The 16071-nt window shown below is 33.5% G+C and overlaps 1 protein-coding gene across 1 annotated transcript in view; it reads left to right on the forward strand.

Annotated features, from left to right (window-relative positions):
* Nucleotides 1-16071, forward strand: part of LOC114108518 (cadherin-18) — a 266365-nt gene that overhangs the window by 183766 nt on the left and 66528 nt on the right. The window contains 1 exon segment of the mRNA XM_071607247.1: nucleotides 11747-12000. Within this exon segment, the coding sequence (XP_071463348.1) occupies nucleotides 11747-12000 (254 nt within the window).

Here is a 16071-nt window from a genome sequence, read left to right on the forward strand (position 1 = left end):
CTTATTTTTATATTGTGTCATCCTGGACCACTGTTGAAGCTAGTGGTTGCTTAGTTAACTGTTTAATGTATAGTCACCAAAATAGAAAATATACACATAAATTGCTTATATTATTTTATGATGATTAACATATATAACATCTATATAAAATTATGTGAAAAATTATAAACATGAATATTAGAAGATAAAGATGAGATAAAAGTATGCATTGCACAATAATTCATCAATCTTCAATTGCTATTTATTTAAGAGGAGACAAAATGTTCCATCATAATCAACCATTTAATATATAATTATCACAGAAGAGATAGAAATGTGTTTATAAAATCATGCATTTACATTTTCATAGATTCTTATGCATATACACTCTAGTTTTATTTCACTCAACTTTAAGAGTTCTGGCTCTGAATTTGAATAGTTTGAAATCAAATTTCTATTCCTTTATCTTAAAAATTTGGGCAAGTTAGCTAACAACAATAAGATTCAGTTTCTTAATTTAAAAACATAGGTATATTCATTCTATTATCCTTCCTACCCCCAAATTTCCTCCCCTCCCTTCATTCCCCTTTACCTAAAGTAAATCTTATTCTTCCCTAGCCCATCTCCACTATTATGAATTAGCATCCACATATTAAAGAAAACATTCAGCTTTTGTTTTGGGGGGATTGACTTATTTCTCTTAGCATTATATTCTCCTGCTCCATCCATGTACTGGAAAATACCATAATTTTATTCTTCTTTAAGTCTGAGTAATATTCTGGTGTATCTATATACCATTTTTTTTATCCATTCATCTGTTGAAGGGCTTCTAGGTTGGTTTCATAGTTTAGCTATTATGAATTGAACTGCTATAAACATTAATGAGGCTGCATCACTGTAATATGCTGATTTTAAATCCTTTGGGTATAAACTGAGGAGTGAGAACGCTGGGTCAAATGGTGGTTCTATTCCAAGTTTTCTGATGAATATCCATACTGCTTTCCCTAATAGCTGCATCAATTTGTGTTCCCACTAGCAATGCATGAGCAAACATTTTTCCCCACATTCTAGCCAATATTTATTGTTGTTTGTGTTCTAGTTGTCATTCACACTTGGGTGAGATGAAATCTTAGAGTAGTTTTATTTTGCATTCCTGTAATTGCTAGATATGTTGAACATGTTTTTATATAATTGTTGATCGATTGTGTTTCTTCTGTGAAGTGTCTGTTCTGTTCCTTAGCCTATTTATTGATTGAGTTACTTGTTTGTGTTGTTGTTGTTTGTGTTTTTTTAGTTCTTTGTGTATCCTGGAGATTAATGCTGTATCTGAGGTGCATTTGATAAAGATTTTATCCCATTCTGTAGGATCTTTCTTCATCTTATAAATTGTTTCTTGTGTTGAGAAGAAGCTTTCTAGTTTGAATACCACTGGGGTTCTATATCAGGTACAACCAGAAGAATGAGAAATCATACTACATTATATATGATGTATCAGTGCATTCTGTCAAGTATAACTAATTAAAACACTTTTAAAAATTAAAAAAACAGGCAGAATAATGCCTACCTTAAAGAGTTACTATAAAAATATTCATTTTAGGGCCGGGTTTGTGGCTCACTTACAGTGTGGTTGCCTCACACATGTGAGGCACGGGGTTCTATCCTCAGCACTAAATAAAAATAAATAAAAAAATACAAATATTGCATCTATCTATAACTAATTTTTTTTTAAAAAAAAAAAAATTCATTTTACTCTTTTAGCAGGATATCTGATGTGTGCAACTGTAACAGGTTCTTAATGCTTTAAAACAAAACAAAGTTATTATCTGAGAAGTTCAGAGGTCCAAATTCCTGAAACAAAGTGTGAGCAGGGAGGGCTGTGTTTCCTCTGGAAAGCCTAGGAGAAAACAGATTCTTTTGCAACTTCTAGTAGCTCCCTGGACTCTGGCTTGTAATATGCAATCTAACTGTTAAGGTTGGCAGCAAAGATCTGAAAATCTCTCTCTTCCCTAGCTTCTGCTTGTGTCTTTTCCTTGACTGTCCTGCCTCCATCTTTCTCTCAAGAGAGAGAACTCTTTGGATTATATTTGTTTATATCTTTATAATTCAAGACTATCTCCACTTAAATTCCTCACATTAGCAAAGCCTTTTTATATTTTTTATGCAAAATAACATTTTATTAGTTTCTGCACATAATAGAACAGATATTTTAGGGGGTACAAAGTAGGTAAATATATATATTAGGTAGTCAAAAAAAGTGACAATCAGTTCAAAGTTTGTTCTGTACATTAATTAATTAATTGATTAATTGTGAATTAATTGATTAATTGTGAGACACTTCTTTTATATGTCATCAGGAGGAGAAAATTTTTATACTTCTTAAGTGAAGATCCCATAAGTAGCTCAACAAAGAGAATGAAGAATGAAAAACAATTTGCATATTCATCTAGTAATGTACAGACATGTCATAAATCTCAATTTGGAGGCAAATTACACCCTTTATTTTAGAGGTGTTCTTTAAATACCATAATTAGAGTATATGATAAAAGTATAATTTGAAAGTACATGAAAATGCTGTGAATGATCCAAAACAAGCTAAACTATATGTTGCTTGTACCCCTGTACCTGACAACTACTGATTTGGTTTTCTATTAGTTTTGTTTGATCTATACAATTATAGAAAATGAACCAAGGTAGATGTGTTTTCTTGGTACTAGGTTAACATAACATACTATTTTGAGATATATCCTTCTGAATGACTAGTGAATAATTTCCCAAATACTCAGTGGTTTATAATAACAGATGTTTTAGTCAGCCTCTCCCTCTTGTGTTCCAATTATCCCTTTTTCCTCCCACACCAGAGACCCATGTTTAAACAAGTTCTCTATAGTGTTATTCTACTGTAGTATTAGCCCAAAGTCTAGAATCTCATCATAAAATTTAAATCCAGATGTGAATGAGAACTGGGTGTATAGATGTTCAAGCACAAAGACATGCTCTAGGTTTGTAGTTCTATGAAACCAGAAGACATCATTTTTCTTGCCCACCAAATATATAATATGCAGATATGAAACATGCGTGAGGACACTAACTCAGACATTCTTTTCCAAAAGGGCAAAATGGAGTGCTAGGGTTAGGTCAGTAGTAGAGTGCTTGAATATCATGGTTAAGATCATGGTTTTAATCCTCAGCAGTGCAAAACAAGTAACAAAGCCAGTAGCAAAATTAGGTCTCTGTTCATAACAATTCTAAAAGTTAAGACAGACAATAATGGAAGTTCTTTGAATTAGATTCACAAGTGTGGATGATTTTAATGACTCTCCACACTGAACTTACGTGCCGCTTTTTTGAGCCCAGCAATAATACATGCGGCGAATCGGTCTCTACTCTGTATGCCAGTTTGTGTATTATAATCCCAGTTGGGAGTTTGATTTGGGGCAGCAAGTGGCCCTGGAGGGTGATTGGGATTAACTTGGTGAGTTTCATCCGCATGGGCTCTGGCAAGTTCCAAGACTCTGGTATGCTACTCACGAAGGAGAGTATTAGCCAATAACATACATATATCATGGTGAGTGTGGCTATAATCCTGGAGGACCCATTGAAACTCTCTTATGTAAGTGGTGGGATCTGTGGTGAATGAGCCCAACCTTTGCTCACGTTGCATGAGGTCATTCATAGAGAATGGGACACGTACCAGGATAATGCACTCAGGTCCAGCAATCTCTCTTAAGGGGGCCATGTTTTGTGGAACTAGGGAGCAGGACCTAGTTTGGGGGGGACTAAAGGTGTCATGGGAGAAGGGGGAGCCAACGTAGGAGGTCATTAGGGAAGGGGTTCATCTGCCGAATCGAAAGAAGGGTCAGTAGGGTTGTTAAGGTAAGAGCATAGGTTGGGGGAAGAACGAAAAAGAGAAAAAGCCTCAACATAGGGGATCTACTTCCACTTTTTTGAGCACTCACAGAAGTTAAACAGATCTCTGAGAATTGCGGGATCTAGGGATCCTCTTGGGGGGCCATTGACTTTGATTGTCCAATTGATAGTAAGGCCAATCTTGTGTGCAGAATTTCATGAGAGTCTTGGGATTTATATCAAGAGTGAGGGATAGCCGATTCAGATTAGCCAGGAGGCATTTTAAGGGGGAGTCTGCAGGGAGGGATGAAGAGGCCTCCATAATGGTCCTTAAGAATGAAGTAGGAAGGTGGGAAGGGTCCATACCTGAACAGAATCTATGAGCCTTCACACAGACGTCCCCGCAAGGAGAGCTTGACCAATATGACTTGAGAGAGTTGGGGCCGGGAGGATGGTCGAGTTGTCACCCGAGAGTCTAACTGGCAGCCCCAGAAAGACCAGAAGTCACGGACCACCTGACACCAGGATTTTTGTTTTTTTGGAGTTGTTTTTGTTTTTGTTTTTTTTAGGTCAGGAGAGGGACAAGGGTGGTTAAAGAGAGAGAGAGGATTGCCTGTTCTTCCACCCCTCAGGACCTCCTGCTCATGAACGGGGTTCCAGAGAGTCCACCGTGACCATGAAGGTCATGGCAGGGTGTGTTCTCTCCTCCAGATTGGGTGTCAGAGGTTTGCCAGGCGATCACAGTCAAAGCCCCTGCGTATAGCCCATCTGAAGTTGGATACCCGGTAGGGGAACTCACTTACTGAAGAGCCGGTGTTATGTGAGTAGTAGCAGCTCTCAAAAGAGTGGACGAGGACGGCAATCCTTGAGAGAGGGGGCCCTCAAGCAGCAAATTCCCCCTCCTGGGTTTCAGCACCAAAGAAAGAACAGCAAACAAGGCTTGTTGTTGGAGAAGTGCCCCATTTATTGAGGAACAGCTCTGCATATTTATAGAGCCGGGGCGGTTTGACAGTTATGACAGATTGGCACAGGGTGCTTTCTGATTGGCAAGTAAGGATCATGAGAGTCAGCAGGGCTAGTCTGATTGGTGGGTAAGGATCATGAGAGTCAGCAGGGCTCACCATTGGGCAGCTCTTCTCGGGGGATGGGGAAGTTAGTCTTTGGAGCCAGGGCTACTCACAACAATCACTATTTATCAGCATTCTAAGCACAGTTCCAAGCACCTTTCCAGTAAAACAAAGCATATCACAAGTGGGATTAATTGAAAATGTTTGGAGGGTTTAATATTAAGGAAAAAAAAATATTAGGATGAATCATACAAAAGAAGTTTATTTTAGATGTGTTATAAAATTTGATGTCAGCAATGTTGTATACAAAAAGATAATTTTAACTTTTTATGTTAGGAGTTACTGATATACATTCAAGTCATATTTGCTAGTCATTTCCTTCTTTCCTGACATGAGAGCCTTATCACCAACTATGAACATCTTGACTTTGAATATTGGAATGTGAATATCATAGATAAAATACAGGACACCTAGTTAAATTCTAATTTTAAATAAATGACAAATAAATGCTTTATAACTATGTTCTTCATAATTAACAAATATTATATTAAAATTCTTTAGGAATTCTGAATAAAATATAATTGGATATTCAAGACTTTATGAAATATGGCAACACTAATCATATTCTTGCAAGTTTGAAAATCAATGATGTAATTTTTTAAAAAAAATCATAAAGAACTTGTACCATAACTGTTTTGTCCAGAGAATTAAATCTGGGGCAAATTATATAAGAATTGAAAATTATAATCTGATCCTATTTTGGAAATATTTTTTCATAAATATTAATGTTGGATTAGTTAATTCTACAATTCTCTTCTTTAATATCATATTTCTTATATTAAATACCAATTGTTAGTGTATACTTGAGATTTCTAAAGTAAGAAATATCATAATTCTTAAATTTTGTAAAATAGGATGAACTTTATTCAATTAATCATGCCCCAGTCATCAATAAATATCTTGAAACAAAATCTGTGTACAAAATAATTATAAACAACTTACCAAGAACTAGAATCTACTCTTTCAAAGTGTCTTCAAATGGGTCTAAATGAAAGAATTCTTCTCCCACTTACTTGTTTAACTTCAGAGTTATTCAGTTTTTTAGTCCAAACAATTATTTCCATAATCCATCCATAAAGAACTAAAAAACAAATGAGACTTTAACAGAGAACTGAGCTAGAAAAGAAAAATTTTATATTCTTATGAATTCTCTCGGGCTCTATTATAACCACACTTACCAGGTTCATATCATGTTTCTACAGCAATTCTTTGAGTTGGTATTTTCTTAAGGCAGGAAAATATGTGTTTGTGTTTTATAAATTCCAAGGCAAATATTTCATGTTATTGCTTTCTGTGATACTTCAGTAGCCTGAGTAAATTTTCATATTTCTTCCTTATAAAGTAATTTTCTTTACTATTCTTTCATTAAAGTCTGGAATTAAAAAAATAGATTTTTTTCTCTTTAATATACTGTTTTTGATAGACTAATTTAGGAAAAAAACTTCTTCTGGTAATAAAGGAAAGTGAAATCTTACAGACAGTGTTTAAATATTTTCCCCAAAGCTAATGATTATAGAAAATTCTAGAAGGCTTATATAAAATGTATAAATGATGGGTATATGTATAGCTTTAACACAGTAAGAGTAATTGGAAAACAATCATCATACTAATGCCATCTTTATATACTACTGTGGTTGTAATAAAAAAGCACACTTTACTTCATGTACATAATTCTAAAGTATCCTCAAGCAAATGAGTATAATTTTGTTCCAGTTTTTCTATACTGCAATTCAGCTTTTTAAACTTCTCTTTATAAGTGAGGTTTTTAAAATAATTCCATTTGCATTAATTCATCTGTTTCAAATTGTGCCAACCTGAAATAATCCTATGATTCCACTGTGTCTGCAGATGGGTCCCCATACATCCATCTGCCAGTCCTGGCAAACAAGTATCTCAAAATGATTTTCCCTGCCTGGGATTAGTTCAACATATATTAGGTGATCACAAACATGAAATCATGTGTCCTCAAAAACAGTCTACACTATAGCACTTCGAAGGTTAGTGTTACAACATATGACATCTAACTTTGTCAAGAGACCAGCTAAGAAATGGAAAAAGGGATGTCTTTCATTGTGGATCACAGTTTGATTATGTTATCAGACTTATCTGATAAAGGTGGCAAAAATTTCCTTCATAATTTCATGGACAGTCAGGATGATGTAAAAGTTTAAACAATGAATGAATAAAGATTGATGTTTTAAAATCCAGTATTATCAGAGAAAAATATGTTAGTCTTCCCTAGTCAATGCATCCCAACTTTTAGTCTTAAGTCTTGGATACCCATATTCCGTGGGAATGATGTTACTTATTATATAGCATACTGAGGTAGGCTGGCTGAGTGCACATAATCATGCACATTGATCTTAGATGGTAAAACTGGCAAGGATTCTCCTTTCCAGGAACAGCATGGTAGCACAGAAGCTGAAAGTGAAGAAAGGCAACAGCTCTCCACCCAAATACTGACAGCAATAAGTGTGTACAGATAGGTTATTTAAATATAGATGGATTTTATTGAAAAAGAAGTCAAATCAGGAGAGAGATAAAGAAAAGAAAATATGCAATATGTGGGTTTAACTAGGAGTTACTTGGTTCCTCTAACAAGATGTATGGTAAATATTATAACAACTCAATTTTAGTTTGGATTCCCTTAAAAGCAAGTGACTTCTAATTGGTGGGTCATAAACTGAAGAATTGGCCCTTTTTTAAAGACATCCACACATAAAATAATATAGCATTTGTATCACACATACACAATTTTTTAGATATTATTAACTTTTAAAAATTTTTATTTGTTTTTTTATTTATTTATATATGACAGTAGAATGTATTTTTGACATCATATCATACATACATGGAGTATAACTTCCCATTTTATACTATTAACTTTTAAGAATTTAAGTTTTTTTTTTTTTTTTTTTTTAACTTTGTTTTTATTTATGTTTTGGTACTGACATTGAACCCATGGAGGCTTTATCTTTGACCTAAGTTCCCAGCCCTTTTTATGTTTTATGTTGAGGAAGGGTCTCATTAAGTTTCTTACAGCCTTGCTAAAGGGCTGAGTCTAGCCTTGAACTTGAGATCTTCCTACCTCCACCTCCCAAGCCATTGGGATTATAAATGGCTTGTACAACAATGTCTAGCTGAAATTAAAAAAAAAAAAATTATAAAACCTTAAAAAAAAAACAGTAAAAATATTGTACTGACCCACCGTATTCTGTTTCCCTAAGATTCTAGAAGTTTTCTAGGTTCTATGTTCTTAGCATCTGGTTTAGAAATTTAAGTTATTTTCTCTTCTACATGTTTTGAAACAATAGAATGGCAAATTTTCCAAGACAATTAAGAAAAAATAAGAGAAGAAATCATCAGCAGAACTATTACTGTTTAAAAGAACCCACTAAGGATGTTGATTCTAGTTAGTTTCTTCTGAACTGTGATGGACTACATGGTTCTGACTCTCCACAAAGTCATATGTTGATGTCTAGCTGGATGGTATTTAGAGGTGGAGAATTGGGGAGGTCACAAGAGTGGAGCCTTCATGAATAGGAATAAGAGTTGATGCAACAAGAAGGAGGCTCTTGGCAAACCATGATAAGGACCACCACTAGGCTCCAAATCGGCCACCACATTGATCTTAGAAACTTACCAGGATATAGAACCATGATAAATGAATGACATTTAAACAACCGAGTTTATAGTATTCTGTTTTAGCAACTCCAAATTATTAGACCATTGGACTTCAGAGTGAAGGAAAACATCTGAGCTCCTTCATACGGAAAAACCATGTACATACTCACGTGTATATACGTGTCTATGTACATAAATATCAGTTGAATAATTGAAAATAAATAAAATACAAAAGAAATATAGAAACATATTGATATAGGCTTGAAGTTTAAAAAAAGTGTCATGGGGCTGGGGATGTTGCTCAAGTGGTAGCGCGCTCGCCTGGCATGCGTGCGGCCCGGGTTCGATCCTCAGCACCACATACAAACAAAGATGTTGTGTCCGCCGAAAACTAAAAAATAAATATTAAAAAATTCTCTCTCTCTCTCTCTCTCTCTCTCTCTCTCTGTCTCTCTCTCTCTCTCTGTCTCTCTCTCTAAAAAAAAGTGTCATAAATAAGAAAAGAAATAGAAAACTCTAATTTAAAAAGGTAAATTAATCCAAGGACCATAAGAATAAAAGAAATAAAAAAACAAAGAAATGAAATGGTTCTAAACTGAAAATTAGTAGATACAATAAAAACAACAAAGAAGGAATTCAAAATCCTATATGAATCTTTTGCTAAAATATCAACAAAATTTTTGATATGGAAACATAAAACTTTGGAAGATATTAAATTAAGATACCAACATTACAACTAGCAAGGTAAACATAAGATGTGTTATATATCCAGTAGCTTCACAACCAGTTGTATAATTTCTGGGTCAAGTAGTAGTTCTATTTTGAGATTTAATGAAACTTTATTATTTTACATACTAGCTGTATTAATTTACACCTCCACCAGCAGTATATGAAAGTTCTTCTATCTTCAGAAGCTTAATAGCATTTATCTTTTTAATAATAATCATTCTAACTGGAATGAGATTAAGTTTCATTGTGATTTAGACTTGCACTGATTATTAGTCATACTGAACATTTTGCCATATGCCAACAGGCTATTTCTTTTGAGAGATGTTTAGTTATTTAGCTCATATTTTCATTGGGTAATTTACTTACTTATATTTTGTTATTGACCTGTTAAAATTACTTTTCTATTCTCGCCATTAACACTTCGTCAGAGGTAGAATTTGCAAATATTTTCACCCTTTCTGTGTGTTCTTTCTTCATTCTGTTGACTTTGTCTTTTGCTTTGCAACTTTTTATTTTGATGTCATCTGCTTTGTGGACTTTTGCTTTTGTTGCCTGTGGTTTGTGTATCATATCCAAAATATTTTTTGCTTAGAACTATTGTGAAGTATTTCTTCTAATAGTTTTCTAGATGTGGGTTTTTATTTTTTTAAATGTGTTTTATCTTAAATTTGGCTTATGAACAGAGGTCAAGGTCTAGTCTCATTTTTCTAAGCAATATTTTTTTTGTGAAGATATCATTGCCCAAGCATATACTCACATGTGGCTATAAGTTAAACACCAAAACTCTTTCCTAAATTAGAGAAATTGGTATTCCATGTTATTTTAATTATGTCAAAATGAACCCAAATATTATGCATAACTAACATGAACTAGTAAAATAATTAATGTGGATATAATCCCACTACTGGGTATTTTATATATAATTTTATATATATATATATATATATATATATATATATATATATATATATATATATATATATCATACAGGTTTAAAATCATATATATATATATATATATATATATATATATATGTAATTTTATATATCTATATAACATATATCTATATATATATATATGATTTTAAACCTGTATGTTAAAAAGACATCTACATTTCTTGGTTTATTGTAGTAGTACTTTTTAACGTTAGTTGAGATATGCAACTAGCCTATGTGTTCACTAACAGTTGAATAAATAAAACATATGAAATACTGTTTATCAATAAAATTAATGAAATTTTGTCACTGCGGCAACATGAGTTGACCTGGAAATCATAATGTTAATTGAAATAAGCTATGCAATAAAGATAAACACTGAATGATTTTATTCATATGTGGAAAGTTAAAAAAATTGACTCCATAAATATAGAGTAGAACCAAGGATCTGAGAGTCTGGGGAGGGGAGGGGAGAGAGGAAGATGCACACTGGTTAACATATACAAAGAGACAGAGAAAAGGAATGATTCTGAGGTACCATTACACAATAGTGTGATTATAGTTATAATATTGTATCATACAAATCAAAATTAAAAAGAAGATATTGTATTTTCTCATTACAAAGATATGATTACAATTTGAAATGATAGAATGCCTAAACATCTTCAGGTAAACATTTCACAATTTATACATGTGTCCAAATATTATTACTTTGCCCCATAAATAGGTGCAATTGTTATCTTTCCATTAAAAATAAATATGTAAATTTTTAAAAAGTCTGTGATATGAGAAAAGTTGCTTAAATATAGAAAATACCTATTTTTTTAATTTGAAGAAATTAATAGCAGGATTTTAAAGATTAACAGCATAGGCTGAAGAAGAGGAAAAAAATGTTGCCAGAGGGTCAACTAACAAGAGTTCCAAGAAAGCAATACTTGTTTTCCTGTAGGAAAATCTGCTTTTGAATTCCTTATGGGAATTACCAAACTTAAGGATATATTTGTATGTGTGTATATATATATATATATATATATATATATATATATATATATATATATATATATATATAAAAACACATAAATTTACCATTGATTCAAACTTTGAGTTTGTATGATTTCTTGTTGTTGATGATGTTACTGGGGATTGAACCCAGAGGGGTTAACCACTGAACCACATCCCCAACCCTTTTATATTTTATTTATTGAAACAGGATCTCACTAAGTTGCTTTGGGCCCCTCTAAGTTGTTGAGGCTGGCTTTGAACTCAAAATCTTCCTCTCTCAGCCTCCCGAGAGCTAGTGGTATTACAGGTGTGTACCACTGTGCCCAATAATGAGTTTCCCTGATGACTGATCTGGATGTTGTTCTTAAGACAAAATTTATAGTTTGTTTTTGAACATAATAGAAATATTTAAGTTTATTCTATTTTTTTTCAAAAACATAAAAATAGTGCTTGTTTGAAAAATATAAATATCATGATGTTGGAAATCCTATTTATTCTTCATAGCCACTGAACTATGAGAAAAAGAAGTCCTATACCCTCAGCATAGAAGGAGCCAATACACACCTGGATTTTCGCTTTTCCCACCTGGGTCCTTTTAAAGATGCAACCATGCTGAAGATCATCGTTGGGGATGTAGATGAACCACCACTATTTTCCATGCCTTCTTATGTTATGGAAGTCTATGAAAATGCGAAGATCGGGACCATCATTGGCACAGTTTTAGCACAAGATCCTGACAGTGCTAACAGTTTAGTAAGGTATGCTGTGATTCAATACTTCTAATATATAAAGATATTTGTTTCCTCTCAAGTGAATTTAAATATGAATTATATAATATTTAAATATTTTATTACCAAGTTGACATTTTTTTCAGAATTAAATTAGAATATTTGTTGGTTCTTTAACTGAGGAACACAGCAGATGTGTTTTTGTACAATTAAGAATATATGTAGCTATCTCCATGCATGTGCTACTGACCACCCAGATTATTCCCACTTGACTGAATAAATATGTGCATAATTGATTGAAAACAATATTGTAGAAATAACTCAAATGAGAGAATCTTTGGTATCCTAGGGGTAGGAAGTATGGATAGAGAGGGAAAGTAAAATATGGGAATAACATTCATCTCAACTTGACTACTGGTCCCTCTGGTCACAAGAGCTCTGTGGCATTATCTAGTGATCTGTCCTTATCTACAATAGGAATATAATACCCACCCCTCAAGATTATTGTACAGATTCATGAATCTATATTCACAAAGCACCAAGTAAAGCATTCCACAACTGGCAGTCACACAACTGAGTTAAGGTGAGTTAAGGTGCCCAGGTGAGTCTGGACACAAACCTAGACATCCCTGAGAAGACTTGTATGGGAATTCTGGCATCTCTACTGACAGTTGAGCAAGATCTGTTCAATCCTGCTGATTCTCAAAATTATAGTATTTAAATATGGAACAATCATGCACATAAATACGTTGATAGAGTTGAATTTTATGGAAACGAAGGACTTAGCACATGTACTGGCACAGTGATGAGTATCTAACTAATTACTAAATAATATTTTATTATCAATATGCCATGCAATAGAGATTATTAAGACTTTCTTATACAATCAGAAAGGACTTCTTTTTTGTCTCATGACAAAATTTTTAAAAAAAATGTGTATAGTGTATATTTACATACTTAGAGACCCTCAAGCCTTTGTTAGTTGAAATCCTTAAACAGGTCTGTCTAATTTGTCCCATAAACTCTTACTTTCACCTTCATTAGTTTTCATTCTTTTTAATAAAAGCCAATAAAATATACCTTATACAATATTTATGGATGCTCTCAATTTTATTTTCTATATGTGTTATTATTTCAGTATTTTAAGTGCATAGCACAAATGAATTGAGAGAAACAATTCTCCGTGAACAAATGTATAGATTTAGTAATCATGTTCCATATCCAAGTGCAATGACAGTATCCTGTCTTGCTAAGAGCAAAAGCTAGATATTGCTTAAAGAAGCAGAGTAGCAAGATATTCAAAATAATATTTTCAAGATCAATTATAGAAATTAATCACTCTAAAGGAATAGATAGAAATCACTATGTCCACTGATCGACTAGAGGAAATTTCATTATGCTTCATCATTCTATAAATTACCATATTTTACTCTTAACTATAGGTATAACTCATTAAAATATACTGAAAGGTAGCACTTTAAAGTATGTGTGTAGGTGAGACTTCCTTTGCTATATACTTCCAATGTCTTGGAAAATAAGATATTCTATTATGTTAGTTTAATTTGAAAATATCTGATAAAAATTGGTCAGATTTCATTTGAAATTTAAATATTCACACAAATGATGCTTTCTATAATTGATAATTAAAGAGTAGAAGTTTTTCCCATTTGTAAAGTGATAGTCAACTACCCATCATTAGTACCTGTATTACAATGATCCTCATGATAAGAAATTACACCTATACACACACAACCACCACCACCACCACCAACAACAACAACAACAACAACACTACTAGTTTGAACTCCAGATAAGACAGAAGCTTAGAAAAAGTTAAGTATGTATTTTAATCAGTTTTTTTTTTTTTAAGAAGGAGAACAAATATGCATGGGGAGGTGAATAAGAAAGAGGGAGACACATCATTTAAGGAATTATTTTATATAATTGTACAGGTACAAGTTCATAATCTGCAGAATAAGCCAAAAATCTGGAGACTCAGTTTCAGTTTCAGTCTAAAGGCTATCTGTGAGCAGAATACTTTTTGCTTGGGAAAAATTAGTCTTCATTCTATAGGCTTTCACCTGATTGTGTGGTGTACATCCACATATGCTTTAATCTGACTCCACTGATTTAAATTAAATATTTGTCCCATCCAAAAAGATGGGACAAATATTTATTTATTTATGCTGTATGACAAATCATACAGAATAACACTTGGCCAAATCTCTGGACATTGTTGCATAAACAATTTGGCTCATAAACATGATGTCATATTGCAATGAGGCTTACAGTGGCCTCATAGATGTATTATAGGCAGTGTATCCCAAATATTTTTGAGAGAATAAGTTCAAAAAGATTGAAGTGAGGCTCATAATCTAGGTCCGAGAAGTAAAGGTTGGAGAAAGAATTGCAGATGGTGGTCTATATGAGGAGTGTGGACTACGGTGGATATGGTGAATTATGAGGTTTGGAAGTGAGGCTAGGCAAGGATTTTGAGGAGGGTTTTTTGCTGGTAGGTCTTTGAGATTTATCTTAGCAGCAGTGCCAATTAGGGAAGAAAAGAAAATAGGGGAGCTTCAATATTTGTAACCAAAAGATATATAAATAAAACATTTCCATTTCAAGATAAATACTAATAAACTTAGAAGTTGAAATGAAAGATGAATTATCTTTGAAGCAATATAGGCCAAATGAGACAAAATTGAAAACAAGAGCAAGCTCCTTTCAGCAGCTGTCCTAACACATATGAAAACACCTTATTTCACACAGAACTGGAGATGAAATACCCACCCTCCTCCAAGGGACAGTTGGAATTGTCTGGAGGCTTTTTTGAGAATGTCTTGGTCCTTTGGCTATCACTATCTGACCTGCACTGTGGAGTGTAAAAAAATATTCATTTTCACAGTTCTGGATGCTGAATGGTCAAAGACCAAAATCTAGGGTTTGGAGAAGGCCTGCTTCCAGGTTTGTAGACGCTGTGTCTTCAGGTGGCAAGGAGCAGAGAAAGAAGCAAAGTATCTCCTAGTTTTTTCTTGGAAAGCCCTAAATCCATTCATGAGAGCTACAGAGAATTTCATAGTCAATTTCTGGTGATGATTTTTTGATTTAGCCAGTTTGGCTGCCACAACACATTATCATAAACTGGGTGCTCCTAAAAAGCAGAAGCTTTTATCTCACAGTTGCACCCTGAAATAAGGGTGGCAGAGTAGCTGGGTTTGGGGGAAGACCCTCTGTATTGCATGTAGTCAACTCCTGGTACCCTTACATGTTGGTGAGGCATTTAAAGAAAAGAAATCTGAAAATCAAAAAAAATCTCACATTCTAGCAATCTCCCTCATTAGAATGCTAATACCATTCTTGAGATCTCCATTCTTAAGATCTAAAGCCTCCTTAATTGAGGACCCTGTCAGGTCAATTAAATGTGCAAGGGGGTAGGGGTAGGGGTGGCACAAGCATCCAGTCCATAGCAGGGAGAGAACTACTGGCATCTCTAGTAAGAGAGAACCAGGGATCAAGATAACATTCCACAATTCATGGGACAACTACTATCACAGAAATTATCTGGTCCCAAATACCAATAGTTCTAAAGTAGAGGAACTCTGCTATAGAATAAGGCAAATTTTGTGGTAGATTAGTAAAACAGCAGTACTAAATATATTCATTAAAAAAATTTACAAAGAAATTTTGTAAAGATATTTATTCAAATGCATAATTTAAAATAGACATAATCATATGAATGTTTCAATATGTATGTTTCAAAGTTAAGTGAGCTATTTCTATGGATAATTTATTTCCCCAAGTTATGATTAATTTCTTCAGTAATTGCCCCATATTATTGAGAATATTTAATTGAATACTTGCTATGGAACATATATTCTCCAACTTTTTGGGGTGCAAAGATGACTGATATTGTCTCTAAATGCTAATAAAGCAAAGCACAAATCTCCCAGCATATGCATTATTCTCTTTGCTTTGTTTTGGTTAGACAACTAAAATGAATCCTGCTTCGGCCCTGTAAAATAATTAGGGACTCCTTAGCTGATGTTTGGGGGCATAATTTACATAATATTTATTCTTTATTTTAATAAAAATGTGTCATTC

Source organism: Marmota flaviventris, unplaced genomic scaffold (genome assembly GCF_047511675.1).
Source record: "Marmota flaviventris isolate mMarFla1 unplaced genomic scaffold, mMarFla1.hap1 Scaffold_44, whole genome shotgun sequence".
NCBI lineage: Eukaryota > Metazoa > Chordata > Mammalia > Rodentia > Sciuridae > Marmota > Marmota flaviventris.